The sequence below is a fragment of the Phyllobates terribilis genome, unplaced genomic scaffold (assembly GCF_046119375.1).
Source record: "Phyllobates terribilis strain yellow unplaced genomic scaffold, ASM4611937v1 Scaffold_5__5_contigs__length_657084704, whole genome shotgun sequence".
NCBI lineage: Eukaryota > Metazoa > Chordata > Amphibia > Anura > Dendrobatidae > Phyllobates > Phyllobates terribilis.
In genome coordinates, this window is record NW_027362765.1 from 471,140,434 (window position 1) to 471,163,655 (window position 23,222).

At 39.8% G+C, this 23,222-nt stretch overlaps 1 protein-coding gene across 2 annotated transcripts in view; it reads right to left on the reverse strand.

The window, feature by feature from the left end:
• Positions 1-23,222, reverse strand: part of PHYHIPL (phytanoyl-CoA 2-hydroxylase interacting protein like) — a 141,277-nt gene that overhangs the window by 38,605 nt on the left and 79,450 nt on the right. For both annotated transcript variants that reach the window (XM_073685473.1, XM_073685474.1), the window contains exon 2: positions 3,934-4,130. In XM_073685473.1, coding sequence (XP_073541574.1) covers positions 3,934-4,130 — 197 coding nt within the window. The remainder of the gene's footprint in view (positions 1-3,933; positions 4,131-23,222) is intronic.

Genomic DNA, 23,222 nt, shown 5'->3' on the forward strand with positions numbered 1-23,222 from the left:
GTGGTTTGCACGTTAATGACCGGGCCAATTTTTACAATTCTGACCACTGTCACTTTATGAGGTAATACTTCTGGAACGCTTCAACGGATCCCCCTGATTCTGAGATTGTTTTTTCATGGCATATTGTATGTTATGTCGCGTTTGGAGAGCCCCTGATGCGCCTAAATAGTGGAAACCCCCCACAACTCACTGCTTTTTGGAAACTATACCCCTCAAGGATTTTATCAAGGGGTATAGTGAACATTTTGAACCCAGAAGTACGACACAGAATTTGTTAACATTAGGTCATCATATTGAATAAGTTGTCATTAGTCTTGAGCACAAGCGCTTACTACTTGAGTTTGCATCGGGTACTCAGGTATGCACCAAGTATCGCGGGTGCTCAAGTGACATGCTCGAGTCCCTGCTCCGCATGTTTCACGGTTGTTAGACACCCAAAAAAAAGCATGCGGGGATCGCTCGTACATGGCAGGTAATCCCCGCCAGGTTTTTTTGGCCGCAAAGCATATGGGGTGGAGACTCAAGCATGTCACTCGAGCACCGGCGATACTCGGTGCATACCCAAGCACCTGATGCAAACTCAAGTAGCGAACACTTGCTCTCAACATTAGTCGCTATATCGTCATTTTTTTTCTTTACTTTTGAAAAAATCCCAATCCCAACACAACCCTAACGCTAGCACAACCCTAACCCAACCCTAACCCTAGCACAACCCTAACCCCAAACCTAACCCTAGCACAACCTTAACCCAACCCTAACACTAGCACAACCCTAACCCTAGCACAACCCTAACCCTAGCACAACCCTAACTTTAGCACAACCCTAACTCTAGCACAATCTTAACCCTAGCACAACCCTAACACTAGCACAACTCTAACCCTAACCCTAGCACAACCCTAACCCTAACACAACCCTAACCCAAGCACAGCCCTAACCCTAGCACAACCCTAACACTAGAGTTTATTTTTTACGCCTTATAAGTGATTAGATGACTTTATTCTTTTGGTCGGTGTGATTACAGTGATACCAGATTTATAGCGGGCTTTTATTATTGACAGCTGTCACAAACTAAAATATGCTTTTTTTGCAAAGACTAATTTTTGCATCGCCATATTTTGAGAGCTATTGTACAATATATTTTTATTTTTTGGGGATTATTTTTTTCTCTTTCTTAAAATATTTTTACAATTTTTTTTTTCACTTTCTGATTTTTTTTTTACCTTTCACACTTTGTCCCACTATGGGACTTTCACTTTTTGCAGGCTGATCGCTTGTATAGCATAGAGATGAAGCACTATCCCTGTGCTATACAGGCTGTCAGTGCTGCACAGGCAGAAGATACTGTGATCGTGCACTGGGCATGATCAAAGTATCTTCCTGCTGTCTGGTGACCCAGATGTCGTCATAATGACATCCGGGTCACATGACAACCAGGGACCCGGCCACAGACAGCGTGTGAAGACGGTGAGGAGGTAAGTAACAGAGCTTACCTCCTCTTGCCACCGGAATGCTGCGATCGGAGTCACCGATGCGTACTAATGCGCATCTGGTCCATAAGGCCCAGGGCGCAGATATGTATTAGCACGTATCATGTCAGAAAGGGGTTATGGATCTCATCACGTTTGTATAAGGCCGGTTTCACACATCCTGATATTTCCGGTACCGGGAAAACCAGTACCGGAGATATCCGTGTTCATGTGTCTGTGTGTGGCACACGTGTGGTGCATCAGCAGCACACGTACCGGCGCCTGGGAATCAGTGTACAGTTAGCGCTGTTCCCAAGCGCCGGGTGCTGAACGCTGCCCTCATCATAAGAATAAAATAAAAAAATCCTTATACTCACCTGTCCGGAGATGTCCCCCGCTGTAATCTTCCCACCGTTGACACCAAGGAGGCAGGAAGAATGAGCTGCTCCACCGAGCGTTGAGCTCAGGAGCGGTGTCCTGTCACTCAGTGAGCTCCACTCAGTGCAGGGCCCCGCTCGCGGGAGTGGCTCATTCTCCCTGGCTCCTCTTCTGAGCGTTCAGAGGATTACAGCGGGGGACACCTTTGGACAGGTGAGTAAAAGGATTTTATTATTTTATTCTTATTTTTACACAGGGACACTGGGGGAGCAGAATACTATTTTCACCATTGTCCCCTGCTTGTGCTGATCACAGGGCAAGCAAGGGACAATGATGAGGGCAGCGTTCAGCACCCGGCGCTTGGGAACAGAGCTAACTCTACCGCTGATTCCCAGGTGCCGGTACGTGTCACAATGATGCCACACGGATGTCATCCATGTGAGTTCAGCGTGAAACATTTTGTGGACCGTGCAGTGTGTAAAAAACAGACATGTCTCCATGTGTTTTGCACAGACACACGGTCTGTATAAAAACAGACACGTGCATAGCACCATAGTTATGATGGGTACCTGAAGAACACAAATACCAGATGTACTTGAAACACTGACGTGTGAATAAGGCCTTATGCTGCAGAACTGAAATAGTTCATGTGACAGAAAGTTGCAGACAAGTTGCACAAATGATTTTGGTTGTTCGACTTGTCTGACAGCTGCCATTGAGATCTGGTGTCTTATTGCAACATTGCATCTAATGATTTTCTATGGTGTCACATTGCGACCTGCGACCATAAGCGACTGCAACACATGGTCACAATGCTTCCAAATTTGATTGATTTTCTGTCACGGGTCACAAAGCGCAGATGATCACTTTCAATAAACTTCAATGCAACAGGCATGCAATGGCGACTCGCATGCGACTTGTCTGTGATATGGCGGTTTCATTTACAGCAAAATGGCAGCTCTAAAATAGTCGCAGGACAGTCAGTGACAGATAAGTTGCACAAATGTTTTTGGTCACGCATCTCTGTTGGATGTCACCGTCATTGTGTAGCCCCAGCATAATCCCCACCCTGCCCTGTCTCTTGCAGAAAAGAATGGATTTCATCAATTGATATGCAACAGTGTAATGTAATCCGTTGCCATTTTGACACCAATGGTGGCAAATTCGGGCATGTCCCGTCCTAAAAGAGGTGATGTTTATGTAAGCCCTGTCCAAAAGTGGGAGCTCCTTTTAGTTTAGGTGTTCCTGGGTGGGACTTAAATACCGCTATTCAGATGTTGGTAAGTATGAATACAATGAATATAACAGTATAAGGGCCAATGACTTTCCACACTTAGATTCTGTATGTATCTCACTGAAATAAACCATGGCATCCTCCATTGTGGCAAGCTTTATTACTGAGGCATTCAAGAAAAACTTCTGGGATATGCTCTGTAAGAAGCCACCATACCGTCATTAAATTCAACATTTATAGTCATTCCTACATTAATAAACAGTTGAACTACTACAGTATGTTTTTGACTATTAATTGTTTATGTGGCTGGCTATATGCAGTAGACAAGGGTCAGGTTTAAGCGAAAATCTCTAGTGATTGTCCAGTTGGGATAACTAGCACAGATAGATTTAATATGCCGAAACGTGCGTTGGGGTGACGAGCACAAGTGGGAGTCTATGCAGTGGATGGTATTTGCCCCAGGTATTTGATATAAGACTTATAGGAACATTCTATGTATGTGGATACTGTATATATCGTCTCACTTAGGTCTACATGGCTGTGGAGACCTATACATCCTGGTGTCCACTTTATAGATACTGTCTTGACATTGATATGGACTAGCTATAACATGATATAAGGGTACTCCTTCTCAGTATGCTTATTTTTCATATTTAATCACCTAAGCTTGTCCCCTGCATCTCCCCATTTACCTCTATGTATTGTATTTTATTAATAAAGTTTTCTGGGTTTTTTTTTTCACTATCTATGGACATTGTTGATCGTCGGTTTTGGCAGTCCAGCCCCCTCCTTTATAGATGAAATAGGGAAGATCAGATACCAAAATGTATCCCGACATAAAAAAATGAGATTTACCTTATGCTTAAACTTATTGGAATTCTTGTTCTCCTTCTTATTCAGATCAATAAAGTAGTGTGTTATCCGATCCTTAGATTTAGAATCCATATCCCACGAGATCTTGAAAGAGTCACATGTGATGTTACTTATCTTGATGTTGTGAGGTACCGGCAGTTCCTCCATCTCTGCAATGCCACTGTCTTGAGATTTGTTCCCTAAAAATAAGAAACATGTTATTATTCATAATCTCTACATATGTTTTAGAAGAAGACCACGAGACGAACCAGAGTTATGATTAATTACACACTAAGGGGAGACAATTGTCAAATGAGACATCACTGAAATATCTAAGGGGTGGTTGAAGACCATGTGCACCTTTGCATGTTGTTTTTTTGTAATGTTCATTTTCTTTCAAAATGTAAAGTTAAGCAACTATTTAAAAAGTCTTCATTCATTTTGTTTAAGTCTTTTGTCTAGATGAGGGATCTGCAAAAATGTTAAAAGTTCCATCAGCGCTCATGCTTCTGATGGTTCTCAATGCTTTCGTTCTCCCCATCTTTCAGTGTTAGAGATATCAGCAGGAAGGTGGAGGAGGTTATGCAGATTTCAACAGTATGGAGAGGGGGTAAAGCATGTTCAGTCTCAGTGAGGGCAGAGAAAACAGGCTGAAGATAAGGAGAAAAACACAAAGAGGAAATAAATGTAACATAAAAGTTGGGTTGATATATGAGCTAATGAAGACAGCAGCACCCTGTATACACACAGAGCTCATATACAGCTTATATCACAGGGAAAGACACTTCCAAAAGAGAAAAATTGAAGATTTAGATCAGGTTGCAAACTAAATATTAACGGTCTGAAAATGAATGAAGGAATGAAGATTGGTACCTAAAACTTACTGCAATTTTTTTTTAACTAAAGGTACCTACTAACATTTGTAAAGCTAACATAAGCGCTAACATCATATTCCCATCAACACCAACCCTATTTCCTTCCATCTCTATTTAATGGCAGACTTGCACATTTCTTAGATTTGTATTTCCCATACTTTCATCACTTTAAGGGAACATGTCAGCAATTTCTAACATATGGATGCAGTGGTATGTCTTGTTTCCCTATAAAAATGACACCTCTTTTGTAGAGATCAAATGTGCCAGCCATGAGAAAATTAGAGAGGAAGCCATATGAAAATCAGGCTGGAAGTGCACTGGGGGAGTGTCAATGCATGTGCATTAACACGCCCCCAGAGCACTTCCTGACAAATTTGTATGTATATCGCTTCTACACTAGATTCCTAATGACTTGCGCACCTAATCTTTAGAAAAATTGTCATTTTTATTGAGAATAACTATACAGTCATGTCACTACTTATAATCCCTTTAAAGGAAACTTATCAGTAAAAATGTGCTGACATGTTTCCTTTAAAGGGATTATCCCATGCTTGTATTGCTACCAAACACTTGTCTTCTTCTTTGATGTCTGCATGTGCTAATCCTAGGAGCTGAACAGATAATTCATGTAAGACTTCACTGTAAAGTTACAACTAACTACCCATGACTAGAGATGAGCGAACCCAGTGTTAGAAGTTCGGGCTTTGTACCGGACAGTTATTGTCCGATGCTAAACGCCGAACATGGACTTTCCCCAGAAGTCAGGAGTTTCGGGAAAAGTCTGTTGCAGAGAGAGAGACAGAGAGAGAGATATTTTTTTTTCTTACCCAGACCCCAAGTTCGGGTCCCCATTGTTTTCAATGGGATTCGGTTTCTGGTTTAAGTTCAGATACAGTTCTGGTACCCGAACCGAACTTTGGAATAAAGTTCAGGTTGGGTACCAGAACATAACAGAGCTGTGCAATATGATGGCGCTATATAAATAAGGAAAATAAACTTTTCATCATAGTTTTAGGCTATGTGCCCACGTTGCGGACCTGAAGCATATTTTTTACGCTTCTCCCTGGCGGGAAAATCGCATGCGGATATTACATGCGGTTTTCCCGCCAGGTAGAAGCGTTTGTGAGGCGTCTTTGCATGCATTTCCGCATGCGGGTTATCAAGCACTTCTCCAAGCATCACTTGGAAAAGTGCTTGACAACTTGTTCAGAATGGTAAAAAATAAAAAAATAAACTTTATACTCACCTTCTGATGCATTCTCTGCCCCGTCCGAAGGCTTGAGCGGCTCACGCTGTTGTGTGCAGGACCTGCGGTGACGTCATTGAGTCATGTGGTGGGTCACATGACTCAATGACGTGGCAGGTCCTTCAGACAACAGCGCGACGGAGGGAAAACATCAGAAGATAAGTATAAACTTTATTTTATTCTTTTTTTTACAGGTTCTTTGGTACCCAGGTCTGGATGAGAGTCTCCTCTCCTCCAGACTTGGGTACCATCCGCACATTGATTCCGCTGTGCTTCCGCAAAATTAATGAACATGCTGCGGATTTTTGACTGCAGCATATACGCTGCGGAACAATCCGCAGCATGGGCATTGACATTGTGGAATGCCATTGGGGACCATGGGGTGCGGATCTACATGCGTTTTTCAAGCGTTTACGCTGCGGAAATTCCGCAGCATATACGCTTGAAAAACGCTACGTGGGCACGCAGCCTTAAGTCTTCGATTTTGACCCTTACAAAGTAGGAACCCCCCAAACTAAATAATGCATTATACTTATTACTAGCCAATTGTAAAAGAAAAGAAAAGAGAATTGTATTTGTACATGTCAGTGCATTTATCACACATCCATAGCTTGTTCTCAGTTTTACCCAAAAAGAAAAACTCTGACTCTTCTGTTAAAGTCAATTGTGAATGTATCCGTATAATACACCATTGTAAACCAGCGGAGCCTGTGCCGAGATTCAGAAGGCTGCAGGGATTAGGACTTTTACCAATACACTGTCACACTGATGACATAATAAGGTCCTCAATGGGTCCATACACAACCCATGACAATGACTTGTGTGTTTCCTCCATGACTGTGTAGTCCTTTTATCATTTATTATAGAAAGGCAATTTACTCGGCCTCTTCAAAATAAACAAGTGACTATTCTGTACAGTAATTGACTATTTTTAACTTAAGAAAGAAATTAAAAAAACACTGCAAAATTCTTCATGGTACTGATGAGAACTTTACGCTTTGTCCATTATTTTTGGAGAATACAATTCTGCATAAACAGTGAAATTCTTCATGGATAGGGTAGATGGGTCTGGGGATCTTTAAAGGAGCCTTCAAAGTATTAAAAATATGAAAAGAAAGAAAGTGGGATAGACATGGTTGGGGGAATAATTTTCACATAATAAATGACTCTTCCAAACAGTGTCGGACTGGGTGTCAAGGGCCCACCAGTAACCAACTCCAGGGCCCCACTTTTCAGCTACATGCAAATGTGACATTATCCTCAATCACAAATTTATATAACAATGAACTGGGTAGATTGATAAATGAATGAGATGCTGCCTTTTTCTGTACATAGTGATTCATGTATATAGTGCCAAGTACAGCTCATATAAGAGGGTGGTGGCCCACCGGAGGATTCTCCTGTTCTCCTGTGGGCCAGTCCAAGCAAGAAAATTATACTAAAAGAAAAAAGAAAAGGCAATTTGAAGAAGAAAACTCTATAAGAGTTGCACGCCTTCAATAATGATTGACAAAATTGTGCTTACATGTACTTATAATATGGAGAGAGGGAAAAGTTGACCAAATTCCACATTCTTGATCCTAATTTTGCCCAAAAACTGTAGAATAAACACCCGCCAAACGTCATACACATTCGACTATCAGCTGGTCCAGCCGAACTCTATTAGTTTGGCCAATCTTAGTCTAACGTGTATGGAGACCTTAAAAAGTAACTGCTGTTTTTTTTTTTACTTTTGTAAATCAATAATACATGTGAAAATAAGAAACTTCATAATATATTTTCTCAGATAAATCTGCTTCTTTCTCCTCCTGGACTGATCCTTCATTCTCAAAATTCTCAATTCATGGGTACAATCTGTCTTCAGTGAACACAATTTTTCCCATTACTGAGATAGGAGATGCCAGTTGGTGCTTATAAAGTTCTATGGAGAACTGTTACTGTTATTTCATGAGAACTTGCAGTAGAATGTTTATGTCGGCCTCTAACTCCTCTCTTCTCCATAGAATTTTAAAAGCACCAACTGCCATCTCCCATCTCAGCAATTGGAAAATCTGTCTTCACTGAACACAGATTTTACCCTTGAATTTAGAGAGAAAGATCGATATAGGAGGAGAAAGCAAGCAGATTTCTCTGATAAGATACATTGCAAAGTTGCTTATGTTCATGTGTAATATTGAGTTATCAAATAAAAACTAAAACGATAGTTACTTTTTAAGAAGAGGTGTATTTTTTATACACTTGTTTTGATATATTCTGATATTCAATAATTATTGAAACCCTGCTTGTGGGATCAATGAAAGTCCCAAGGCTGTCAGGCCAATCAATCATTTGTACCATATCCTACTGAATAAAGGTGGGAAAAAATTGGAAATCCTTGTACCTGTAATGTGGCCTAAAAGAATGGACCCCAGGTAAGGATCGGTAATCCTTTTCCCTCATGAGAATTGGGAACCAATAAATCGTTACATATTTCCACGGTGGAATATGTTGAAAATGATCAAAAATACGTCTACCATGTATACAATGGACCTAGCCGTGCTCTGCATCATACTTAGAGAATCTGTGCGGAACGATTCTGACCAGTCGAGCAGAAAATTGAATTCATGCAAATTTTCCCTCAAATACTCCAGTAAGATATTTTTTTTTTAGTAACAACGTGGATTGCTCTGGGAATATGGGGACACATGGGAGCCCTAACCAAACACTGTAACGTCTGACTCACAGGGACAATATTGCTGGAGGAGTCAAAAGCCAGAAAAAAAAGGAAGCAAACAGAAACAAATTCAGAGCTCATCCTTTCTAATTGAGATGCAGCAGCTTCCTTCACACGGGTGGTTTTAATGTGATTCATAAAGAAAAGAAAAAAAGAAAACTGTCACAGAAACTACATAAAAAAAAACAACAAAGCAAAAAATATTGCAGATCTATCCGTGTACTGAGCTAGAGAAAGGGATGGGGACACAGTTATACAAAAATCTGTCACAGTTTTAGCTTAGATATGGAGTTGAAAAATATATTTATAACTATGAGATTGATACAGCATCTGGGTGCCATTTTTTATGTATTTTCCTGGTGCCTGAATGCAATAATGTCTGCACCACAAAGCTGATGGACTGTTTACTCTCCAGATATAGAATTTATTTTATTTAAAGGGAATCTGTCATTAGGATCAACCCTCCTAAGCCGTCTATGGTCATAGGAAGCTGAATAAAATCATACCTTGATATCTGCAATCCGATGTCTTATTCTAGACAAATCCACGTTTTTCTTAATATGTAAATGAGCTGTTAAGACCTATGAGCCAGACATAGATCTCCCTGAGAATCTGCCTCCAGAGATTATGTTAATTGAAAGGGGGAGTTACCAGTGTGAGACATGTAATGACTGACAGTCTGCTCTCCTGATCTACCTGTCTCACACTGTTAACTCCCCCTTTCAATTAAAATAATATAAAATAAGAAAAGTGGAGAGAGGGGAGAGAGCGCTGAATCTAAGTGCAGAATCAAGATTCAAATACATATTAAATAAGTGCTGGTTGCACTCACCTTTTTGATGTCATAATAAACTTGTCAATAGTCCCACTGGGTGGGTTAGTTGTAGGTTCCTCCTGTTCACGGTTTGCAGCACAATCCTGGGCACTTGTGAAAGCACTCAAGGTGTTTCAATAGGAAACCACATATGTAATTATTCTCCAGGTGGTATGCGCTCCCGAAACACAGTAGGTAGGATGCGATAATACCTAAAGAAGGCTCATAATAGCTGAAACGCGTTATATGCTATGTTAATAAAAATTGGTTATTCAATATATCACCGCATCCTACCTACTGTGTTTCGGGAGCGCATACCACCTGGAGAATAATTACATATGTAATTAAAATAATCTGTGTAGGCAGATTCGCAGAGATTTCACGTATGATTGTTGCCTATACTGATACCCTGTACATATGATTCTATAGATCCTATACAGATGAACTCACCTGACAGGTAATGCACTTCTATCTTGGGTGAGACAAGCTGTTCTTTCATGTATATGGTATTATGTAGATCTATTGTACTTTCTGCAGACACTATACTTTTTTACTCCCTCTGTTTAAACATCTTTAGATTTTGATACCTGGGGTCCGACTGACCTATGTTATCTGTTATCATTTACACTTTGAAAGATGTTACATATTGTTACATATATTTTATTACCCATCACTTGGGTACTAAATAATCCATGTTGTTTATCTTTCCCTTTCAAGTGAATAACGTTGAGAATGAAGTACTGCTATGCCAAAGCAATCAATATGCGATATCACATATATCTTGAGATTATAATAAATTATTATTATCATGTTGATTTTTTTATTTTTTTTGTTATTTTCTTTCAGAGATGATTATATTTATTTATATATTATCATGAGACTTATCATGTTTGGATAAAATTCCTTGTTTTCTTTCTGTTTTATATTTGTATAGATAACCTTGAGAAAGGCTGAGGCCGAAATGTTGAGTTATACATCTGTCTCATGAAATTATTTTTTAATAAATTTCACGATCTGCATCTACATTTATTGTGCCAAAGGATTCCTTTTATTATATTGACTTTCCAGGTGGCACTATTTAGAGTGTTGTGGACTAGTGATGAGCGAGTATGTTCTGTTAACCCTTTCGCCGAGTATGCTCGGGCCGAGCTCCGAGTATTTACAGCTGCTCGGTGATATGTTTGAATCGCTCCCGTGTGCATGATTTGCGACGGTTTGACAGCTTTATTACATGTGAGGAATGTCTATTTCTTACACATTCCTCACATGTAATAAAGCTGTCAAACAGTCGCAAATCATGCACATGGGAGCGATTCAACCATATCACCAAGCAGCTGTAAATACTCGGAGCTCGGCCCGAGCATACTCGGCGAAAGGGTTAGCAAAAACATACTCGCTCATCACTATTGTGGACCCATTGCCCTATTCAGATTCTGTTCCGATAAATGTACAGTTTTATGTGCACACTACCCAGTTTGCCGGGTAAACATGACCCATGTGCCGGCTGTGGCACACTTGTTGCTCACCTCTGCACTGCGGTATTTGTGTTATTAGACATTTGTGTTCAAGGATAATGAAATTATTAGTGGACGCGTAGATGTTCTGTATATGTCGGGGGCTGGGACTTCCGAGTTATCTCTTCAAGTTATGTAAAAAAAACCTTACCTGATGCCTTGTAAATTTGTAGAATGGTTGTGTATCAAATTTACATATGTTAGGCCAAGTTCACATGGAAGTGTGAATTCTGTAGCCAGTTATGTCAGAGTATTGGCCATGGTGCCGTTCGAGACAATGCAAATTATCAGAAACTCATCTGTGTGGAAAATCACTCATGTGAATTGTGCCACTGACTTGCAATGGTCCATGGGCTATACACTGCCTGATTGACAATATGCTTGTTTGGACTTTCCCTTTGTGAAAATACTATTATGAGTCTGGCAAATATTAAAAATAATTGTCAGCTGAAAAACTGTTGGTATAATGACACTATGCAATTATTGTGTAGGAGATTGTGACCGACCTTAAAGGAAACTTGTCATGATAAAAATACAGTCCAATCTGCAGTCACAATAATATAGAGCAGGAGGAGCTGAGTAGATTGATATATACAACCCCTGGCAAAAATTATGGAATCACCGGGCTCGGAGGATGTTCATTCAGTTGTTTAATGTTGTTGAAAAAAAAGCAGATCAAAGACATGGCACAAAACTAACGTCATTTCAAATGGCAACTTTAGGGCTTTAAGAAACACTAAAAGAAATCAAGATTAAAAATGTGGTACTCAGTAAGGGTAATTTTTTTCAGACCAAGCAAAGGGAAAAAAATATGGAATCACTCAATTCTGAGGAAAAAATTATGGAATCATGAAAAACAAACACACAAAAGAACACTCCAATACATCACTAGTATTTTGTTGCACCACCTCTGGCTTTAATAACAGCTTGCAGTCTCTGAGGCATGGACTTAATGAGTGACAAACAGTACTCTTCATCAATCTGGCTCCAACTTTCTCTGATTGCTGTTGCCAGATCAGTTTTGCAGGTTGGAGCCTTGTCATGGACCATTTTCTTCAACTTCAACCAAAGATTTTCAATTGGATTGAGATCTGGACTATTTGCAGGCCATGACATTGACCTTATGTGTCTTCTTTCAAGGAATGTTTTCACAGTTTTTGCTCTATGGCAGGATGCATTATCATCTTGAAAAATGATGTCATCATCCCCAAACATCCTTTCAATTGATGGGATAAGAAAACTGTCCAAAATATCAATGTAAACTTGGCCATTTATTGAAGATGTAATGACAGCCATCTCCCCAGTGCCTTTACGTGACATGTTCTCTTCATGCAGTCATCTTTATAAATCTCATTGGAACGGCACCAAACAAAAGTTCCAGCATCATCACCTTGCCCAATGCAGATTCGCGATTCATCACTGAATATGATTTTCATCCAGTCATCCACAGTCCACGATTGCTTTTCCTTAGCCCATTGTGACCTTGTTTTTTCTGTTTAGGTGTTAATGATGGTTTATGTTTAGCTTTTCTGTATGTAAATCCCATTTACTTTAGGCGGTTTCTTACAGTTCGGTCACAGACATTGACTCGAGTTTCCACCCATTTGTTCCCCATTTGTTTTGTTGTGCATTTCCTGTTTTGGAGACATATTGCTTTAAATTTCCGGTCTTGGCGCTTTGATGTCTTCCTTGGTCTACCAGTATGTTTACCTTTAAAAACCTTCCCATGTTGTTTGTATTTGGTCCAGATATTAGACACAGCTGACTGTGAACAACCAACATCTTTTGCAACATTGCATTGTTTCAATTGACATCTCTCATGTTGGAGCCATGATTCATGTCAGTCCACTTGGTACAACAGCTCCCCAAGGTGTGATCACTCCTTTTTAGATGCAGACTAACGAGCAGATCTAATTTGATGCAGGTGTTAGTTTTGGAAATGAAAATTTACAGGGTGATTCCATAATTTTTTCCTCAGAATTGAGTGATTCCATAACCTTTTCTCTCTGCTTGGTCTGAAAAAATTACCCTTACTGAGTACCACATTTTTAATTTTGATTTCTTTTAGAGTTTCTTAAAGCCCTAAAGTTGCCATTTGAAATGACTTTAGTTTTGTGCCATGTCTGTGATCTGCTTTTTTTCAACAACATTAAACAACTGAATGAACATCCTCCGAGCCCGGTGATTGCATAATTTTTGCCAGAGGTTGTAGTTTTGTGAGTAAAGATTCAGTATAATCTGTGTTTTAATCATTAAATCCCCTTTCTGGGGTTTTCAGTCCAGTGGGCGGTCCTATCAGTGACTGACAGCTTTCTTTGTATAAGTGTGCATACAGAGATGGCTGTCAGTCACTGATAGGACCGTCCACTGGACTGAAAACCCCAGAAAGGGGATTTAATTATTAAAACACAGCTTATAGCGAATCTTTACTCACAAAGCTATCTATGAACCTACTCAGGTCCGGCTGCTCTGTAACATGGTGCCTGCAGATTGGACTGTATTTTCATGGTGACAGGTTCCCTTTAATGTTTTGTTTAAGGCCATGATAATAGTGATATGAATTTTTATTATTGAACCGAAAAAAAAATTGAACATCTTTTATTGTAAAGCAATATTTTTATGAGAGGAGCAAAGATAAGCCCAAAAAAAACAAAACAAAGAAAAAAAATGAAAAGTCTTTGTTCTCCATTTTCTTACATTTGTTCCCATTAGTTAACCATTTCTCCGTGGTTTACCGCTTTATTATTGTGCATAGGCTTCTAACGCTCTTTTAAAATGTGCAGTGAAGCGGAGCAGGGATTTTTTTTTCAATAACACACCTCCTTTGCAGAATTGAATTAGCCGTCTGTTGTCAGAAGATTCCAGCAGTATTGAAATGAGCTGTCTGGTCTCCTACGGAAGGATCTTGATTATTTTGCTTTTGTTGATTGCACAAGAATACAGACAAGTGGAAGGCACTGAGCAACCTGACCCAATTGTGATACCTAAATTCTGCTGGGCACATACAGTTCTCATTCAGAATTATTTAGAAGTATGTGACAGCCTTTCCTAGATAATCAGGGAACATTTCTAGACCTTTAACAAGTAAATATTCTTGTATCCTAATCAGAAAATCTGTTGAAAGCTGCAATACATTGTAACACTTGGAAGGAATTCTTAGCAGGTTGAGAAAATCCTGGAAAGGTGAGACTCTGAGTTCTTATAAATCTTTTATTCCTCTTTTCCTCTCACTACTTTCCTCTACAGAAAAAAAATGGAATTATCTCCAAATTCACAAAAGAAAAATGCATGCATGCATATAGCTTGTTGCCAATTTTTAGGAACACTGGGAGGTACATGGCACAATGAAGCAAACCTACAAACCTTAAAGGGAATCTGTCAACAGGTTTTTGCTATCTCATCTGAGAGCAGCCTGATGTAGGCAAAAAGAAGCTGAATCCAACGATGTATCACTAAGGCTAAGTGCCCACGATGCAGAAATGCTCCGGATTTTTTCTGCATCTCCCTGGCAGGAAAAACGCATGCGGTTTTTACATGCGTTTTTCCTGCCAGGTAGAAGCGTTTTTGCATGCATTTCCGCATGCGGGTTATCAAGCGCTTTTCCAAGCGATTTTAGCATTGACAACTTGGTCACACTATATAAATCCATGCAACCGGCATGGATTTATATAGTGTGACCAAGTTGATAGTTAAAAAAAGAATAAAAATGGTAAAAAAAAACCAAAACAACATTATAATCACCTACTGATGGCCCCCAGTCTTCTCTCCGGTGGGTCCGGAGTCTTGGGCCGCTCGCGGTGGTGTAAAAGGACCTTCCATGACGTCATTTAGTCATGTGACAGGTCACGCGACCGCCGACGTCTGTGGTCGCGTGACCTGTCACATGACTTAATGACGTCATGGAAGGTCCTTTTACACCATTGCGAGCCACCGGGGAGCCAGGACGCACCGGAGAGAAGACCGCGGGTCATAAGAAGGTGAGTATAATGTATATTTTTTATTTTAAATTCTTTTTTTTACAGGTACTATGGTACCTGGGTTTTGAGGAGATTCTCCTCTTCTCTAGACCCGGGTACCATCCGCACATTGAATCGCTTAATATCCGCATGTGCACATGTAGTCATGTGGATATTAAGCGATTCAATGCAAGTCAATGGGCGCAATTACGCCGCGTTTCCACAAAAATAATGGACATGCTGCGGATTTTTCCGCAATGATAATCCGCAGCGGAAATTTCCGCAGCATGTGCACTTCACATGCGGATTATCATTGGGGACCATGGGGCACATATTACCAAGTGTTTTTTAAGCGTTTTTGCTGCGGAAATTCCGCGGCAAAAATGCTTGAAAGACACATAGTGGGCACACAGCCTTAGTTTACTGGATGCAGCCATTTTCACACAATCAGAGTTCTTAGATTTAGCAAGAAGCAGAGCTGAGGAAGCTAACCCCACCCACACCAGGATCTGTATATACAATGTCCATAGACAGTGAGGTGCCTATCACAATAGGGAGCATGTCTGACCAGGGCTCATGCAATGAACTAGTCCCAGCAATGATAAGCTCCTGGTGCTGAAACAATCATTGCAAGCAAAGAAAACCTCGAACTTGATAAGAGAGGCATCACTGAAATCTGTGTTTTAACCCCTACAGCATGCTGTCTTCACATTACATAGCAAAAACCAGAAGACAGATTCCCTTTAAAGATAAGCAGTCATTTTGAAAATGGTATCCAATCAGCCAGCATCAAGTTTTAGAGCAGGAGAAGCTGAACAGAAAGATATGTAATTTGCAGGAAAATATTCAGTGTAAGGCTCGTGCAGACGACCGTACATCCGTGGTTTTGACGGATAGCATTCCTACCCCCATGTTATTCTATGGGGTTGTGCACATGTCTGATTTTGTCTTCGGACCGAGGAAAAATATCACAGCATGCACAATTTGACGCCGAGAAAAACAGATGGCACCCGCCCATTCAGCTCTATAGGTCCGTGGAAAAAATTGCACTGGACTGATTCCTCCAGCTAATTTCTTATGCATAGAAAAGGCTCCTAAAAGTGCACACTCCATTAAAAGTGTAAATACGTTTGAAAAGCAGGTCCCAACCAACTTTATATTTTTCGAAAGTAACCATCATTTTAATTTTTCTTTTTTTATAGATCAATATTACACATGAAAATAGGAAACATTGTAATATATTTTATCAGCGAAATCAGCTTCTTTTTCTTCCAGGACGCATCATTCATGCTTAAAATTCCCAATTCACAGATAAAAATTTGTATTCAGTGGAGACAGATTATTACATTACTGAGATAGAAGATGGCAGCTGTGACTCATAAGATTCTATGAAGACGGGAGAGGGGACGCGGAGGGAGAAGCTAGAGGCAGAGCTCCTGACTCCTTCTTCTCCACCTCCCTTTTATGGGCACCTGGTTCTCAGGAACAGTAGGGACCCCAACAAAATCATACATTGATCAACAATAGTCAATTAATGTTTTTTTTTCTAGGAAAAAACCTAAGAACTAGAAGTCTGTGGATGAGGGCAAGTTGGACAGGAGAAGATAGTGAACGCCATAAGAAATAAACCACCGGATCGTGATCGCTAACCAGACAACTAACGAGCTGCTTTCTCCCTACAGATACAGAACAGGTTATATGGGTGTTCTGAAACTTATGTAGTCAGGTTATCCTTAGACCGTGAATATTTGATCCAGAAACCCAATAGATTGCCACCATTGGATCACTGTCCTGATAGCTCAACATATAGGCATCGCATTCAGGATTGTTGTGTATATATGGATGACAACCTCGATGCTATGACTTGTTACTCAATGTATGAAAGCTACACCCAGTCTGTCTCAAACTGTTGAGATCAAGGTAGGGATAGTTTTTCACCAAAGATTGATTTCCTTCTACTTTATGTTCCCTACAAATGATTTCCACTGTTCTCTGTAAAAACAGATCACTCTCGGTGACATATCTATTCTTCCACAATCTGAGAACACGGGATGTACACAATTTATCTAATTATCAGTTGAAGTCATCTCAAATAAATAAATAGATTGTTAAATCCTAATTTGTTGGAACATGTTAAGTGAACGTCATTTATTTATTTATTTTGTCTGGGAGGATTTAATCCGCTTGGTGCCGGTCTACAGTACTTAATCCTGAAACATCCAACTGTTATTTTGTTCCAGTAATCCTGAAATCTTTGCAGCTCTGATTATTGAGACCTGGATTATGCAATTTATACAAAGTCCTCTATTTATTGGGTGTTTGTAAGCGACCATTAAGAGTCAGCCGTGCTGGTCAGAGGCGTAGGGAAGCCGCACCAGCCAGGCATTGTAGTATCGGCCATTCAGAAAAATGACTGTTTATGTAATAGTGGACTGCCCAAGAATGAAGTCTACTGCATTCATCCTGCTAGCGCCAATCTGATGAGGCTTATAAAGCCGGGTCCCGAGCAGGAACCTCCCCTGCTATCACGTTCCTAAGCCCTGGTAAGAACTCATAATTTATCAATCTGTTTATAAATAAATTCATTAACCCATACAGAAAATCACGTAAGGAGAATAATCGAAAAGGCAGAACTGCTGTTTTTTGGTCGCATTTAGCCCAAAAAATGCACTTAAAAAACAATCAAGACATTGTATCTACCGCAAAATTGTATCAATAAAAACTACAGACCCCCAGACAGCTCCATAGATGGAAAAATTAAAATGTGACATATCTCAAAAAATGGCAACACAAACCAATGTTTTTTTTTTAACAAAGTTCCGATTTTTTTTCGAACTTTTAAAATATAAAAAAAACTATAGAGATTGGGTATCATCATAATCGTAGTTACCTAAAGAATCATATTGCCTGGTTGTTTTTCTGCATGATGATATAAAAACAAAATAAAAAAACAATAACAGAATTGCGGGAATGGGGGATTGAACATTTCATCAAACTTTGAATTTTGTTTTTGAGTCCATTATATGATATGTCGATGCAAAGAAAAAAAGTATCCATCTATCATAGAATGTTAGAGTTAGAAGGGACCTCTGGTCCTGCCCCCTGCTCAATGCAGGATTCACTAAACCATCTCAGACAGATGTCTGTCCAGCCTCTATTTGTAGACTTCCATTGAAGGAGAACTCACCACCTCTCGTGGCAGCCTGTTCCACTCATTGATCACCATCACTGTCAAAAAGTTTTTTCTAATATCTAATCTGTATCTTCTCCCTTTCAGCTTCATCCCATTGCTTCTCGTGTTTTCATGTGCAAATGAGAATAAGGATGATCCTTCTACAATGTGACAGCCCTTCAGATATTTGTAGACAGCTATTAAGTCTCCTCTTAGCCTTTTTTTTTGCAAGATAAACATTCCCAGATCCTTTAACCATTTCTCATAGGACATTGTTTGCAGACCGGTCACCATTCTGGTAGCCCAGAACTGGACACAGTATCTATCTATCTATCTATCTATCTATCTATCTATCTATCTATCTATCTATCTATCTATCTATCTATCTATCTATCTATCTATCCATCTATCTATCTACTGTATCTATCTATCTATCTATCTATCCATATCTATCTATCCATATCTATCTATCTATCTATCTATCCATATCTATCTATCTCATCTATCTATTATCTATCTATCTATCCATATCTATCTATCCATATCTATCTATCTATCCATATCTATCTATCTATCTATCTATCTATCTATATATTATCTATATATTATCTATCCATCTATCTATTCATATCTATCTATCTATTATCTATTTATCGATCCATCTATCCATATCTATCTATCTATCAATCTATATATCTATCCATAACTATTTATCTATCTATCTATCCATAGCTATCTATCTATCTATCCATATCTATCTATCTATCTATCTATCTATCTATCTATCTATATCTTTCTATCCATGTCTGTCTATCTATCTATCTATCTATCTATCTATCTATCTATATATTTCTATCCATATCTGTCTATCTATCTATCTATCTATCTATCTATCTATCTATCTATCTATCTACAGTGCCTACAAGTAGTATTCAACCCCCTGCAGATTTAGCTGGTTTGATAAGATGCAAATAAGTTAGAGCCTTCAAACTGCAAACGAGAGTAGGTTTTATGAACAGAAGCATAAATCTTACAAACCAAAAAGTTATGTTGCTCAGTTGAATTTTATTAAATTTTAAACATAAAAGTGTGGGTCAATTATTATACAACCCCTATGTTTAATATTTTGTGGAATAACCCTTGTTTGCAATTACAGCTAATAATCGTCTTTTATAAGACCTGATCAGGCCGGCACAGGTCTGTGGAGTTATCTTGGCCCACTCCTCCATGCAGATCTTCTCCAAGTTATCTAGGTTCTTTGGGTGTCTCATGTGGACTTTATTCTTGAGCTCCTTCCACAAGTTTTCAATTGGGTTAAGGTCAGGAGACTGACTAGGCCACTCCAACACCTTGACTTTTTCCCTCTTGAACCAGGCCTTGGTTTTCTTGGCTGTGTGCTTTGGGTCGTTGTCTTGTTGGAAGATGAAATTACGACTCATCTTAAGATCCTTGATGGAGGAGCGGAGGTTCTTGGCCAAAATCTCCAGGTAGGCCGTGCTATCCATCTTCCCATGGATGCGGACCAGATGGCCAGGCCCCTTGGCTGAGAAACAGCCCCACAGCATGATGCTGCCACCACCATGCTTGACTGTAGGGATGGTATTCTTGGGGTCGTATGCAGTGCCATCCAGTCTCCAAACGTCACGTGTGTGGTTGGCACCAAAGATCTCGATCTTGGTCTCATCAGACCATAGAACCTTGAACCAGTCTGTCTCAGAGTCCTCCAAGTGATCATGAGCAAACTGTAGACGAGCCTTGACATGACGCTTTGAAAGTAAAGGTACCATACAGGCTCGTCTGGAACGGAGACCATTGTGGTGGAGTACGTTTCTTATGGTATTGACTGAAACCAATGTCCCCACTGCCATGAGATCTTCCCGGAGCTCCTTCCTTGTTGTCCTTGGGTTAGCCTTGACTCTTCGGACAAGCCTGGCCTCGGCACGGGAGGACACTTTCAAAGGCTGTCCAGGCCGTGGAAGGCTAACAGTAGTTCCATAAGCCTTCCACTTACGGATGATGCTCCCAACAGTGGAGACAGGTAGGCCCAACTCCTTGGAAAGGGTTTTGTACCCCTTGCCAGCCTTGTGACCCTCCACGATCTTGTCTCTGATGGCCTTGGAATGCTCCTTTGTCTTTCCCATGTTGACGATGTCTGAGTACTGTTCACAAGTTTGGGGAGGGTCTTAAATAGTCAGAAAAGGCTGGCAAAAGAGATCTTTAATCCACACATGTGAAGCTCATTATTCTTGGTGCCTGAACTACTTCTTAATACTTTAGGGGGACCAAACAGAATTCTTGTGGTTTGAGGGGTTGAATAATAAATGACACTCTGAATTAACTTTTAACGTTTTTTTTAAAAAAAAAAAAAATTTGCTGCAGTGCATTTCCCACTTCCAGGCTGATCTACAGTACAAATGTCGCAATGCCAAGTTAATTCCGCATGTGTCAACCAGCTAAATCTGCATGGGGTTGAATACTACTTGTAGGCACTGTATCTATCTACCTATCTATCCATATCTATCTATATCTATATATCCATATCTATCTGTCTATCTCTCTATCCATATCTATCTATCCATATCTATCTATATATCTATATATCAGTCTATCTATCCATATCTATCTATCTTGAATAGATAGATATACAGATATAATGTATATATATAGTATATATAGTTATATGCTCAGTTTATATTCTAAATGTAGCCTTCAAGTAAAGATTTACAACCTCAAATTACGTGATCGCTTCCTCCTGCCATTATATTGCCATCAATCACCTGAACCACAAGCAGATCTCAATGACAGCAGATATATCTAATATAATGGACACAATGTCGTCATCTCTCCTTTATAAGCTAATAATGGTGATTTCTCCATAGATTACTCAATAGATATAATACACTTAGAGGCCGCGCTCTGCAGCCGTCGTGTACAGCAGGAAGGGCTGTGTTGTCAGCTTGTATTAATAAATATATGATCTTTCGCTATTAACACCCGTCTGTTGTTCTTGGCTTTCAGGAGTAAGAAAGAAGGCTTTTTCTTGAGAGTGAGACGTGCATACTGGCACACACTGGCACAGCTGCCATAGAAACTGGTTATGTCATTACTATGGGGCTGGGTGTGGGCTGACAGCCAATGCAGGAGACTGGAGGCAGGAGACCTATATAAGTAGGTGGCTCCTATATAACCACCTTGTATGTGTATAATAATAATACAAACACTTATTGTTGTTTTACTATTAATCACCTGAGTCATCAAACACCTTGTAAACACTATAATGGTGCGGTAGGGCAAGAGCATAGCTGAGAGAACTAATTTTATAGGCGTGAATTACTTTAGAAATCATTACGTTCCATTTTATTTAGAAAATGTCACTAGTCCGCACTTGGAGACTATAAAAAGTCCCCGAAAATGCTTTTCACATGGCTTTAAAAGCTATGGACACTTTTACATGAATATTTTTACATTTCAGTGGCTATTTTTAGTTAATAAAATTGTACTAAGTTTAAGTCCACAATCTTCATTTTTTCATTCCAAGTTCTTCAAATCCAAGGTTCAGATTTTTCTCTTGTGGGAGTGTCTCTCCCTGTAATACATGCTGGATGTGAGCTCTGTGTGTATCCAGAATGCTGCTGTCTTCCCTAACTTTCATGTATCTGTAATTCTCTCCTTGTCCAGAGCCTTTTTTCTGTGCCGTCTGAGATACTGTCTCCCCTCTCCACTGCAGATCTGTGTGCAACCCCCTTCCCTGCCGCTATCTCTAACACTGAGAGAAGGGTGGGGGAGCAAAGAGGACAGTCAGGAGAAGGAGCTCTGATGGGTTTGTATCTTTTTTTGCAGATCACTCAGGACTTACTCATCAGCAGCAAAATGCTAGATTTTTTTTATGAAGACTATTTAGAAAGTTGCTCTATTTTAAAACTTTGTATTTAGAAAGAAAATAAATAATAATAAATATATGTGAAGGTGTACATAGCCTTGAAAGTGAAACTGTCATCAGTTTTGTGCCACCTAACCTGAGAGGAACATAATTTAGCGACAGAGACCCAGATTCCAGCGATTTATTCCTTACTGGACTTTTGATAAAATCATAGTTTCATCAGCAGGACATTATCACTAGAGGCCTAATACACCTACTGCCATATAATTCTGAATATTCATGAGCTCTGTATAACTCCTCACTGATTGGCAGCTTTCTGCAGTGTACACAGAAAGCTGCCAATAAGTGGTGTGGTCGGGGTTATACAGAGCTCTAGCATTCAGAGAACTGCTAGATCTGCAGCAGAGAAAACAGTGATTTTATCAAAGCTTAAGCAAGAAGATTGGTAAGTAACACATCGTTGGAATCAGGGTCTCTGCTCCTATATAATTTTGATCTCAGATGGGATAGCAAAGACCTGTTGACAGATTCCCTTTAAAGAGCGTGATGATGGAGTACTGGCATGACGATGCCTCTCAGTCACCCCACACCCTGGGAAATACAACCTTCTTACAGGTGGCTTTGTATTGCCTGCTGACTGCAAAGATGTCATAAATACAAGTTATTCAGGCTTGTAGTCAAAATTACACAGCGCTGCAGTATCCCAGCGCAGCTGTGTAATTGTGGGTAATTTCTGCCTTTATATAGCATTTGATGTGTGCAGCAGCATTTATCCTACTCCAAGCTGTATGTACACATTTAATTACAGGATAAAATCATGTTAGTCTATGGAAAATACTAGTGAATGTAAGTAGTATTAGTATTAATGATGATATTTACTGAGTGTATAATTCACTGTCATATGGTCTACACAACCAGTTTTGGTCTGAGGGCCACATGGTCAGACTGAACAAACCCCATGGGCCGCAATAAAAAAAGATCATAAATATCACAAAATAAATATCTAGTAGACAGGCTCGGACTGGCCCATAGGAGAACAGGTGAATCCTCCGGTGGGCCCCTCTGCAGAAGTGGGCACCACTCTATATGAGCAGTAGTTGGAACAATATACTTGATCCTCTA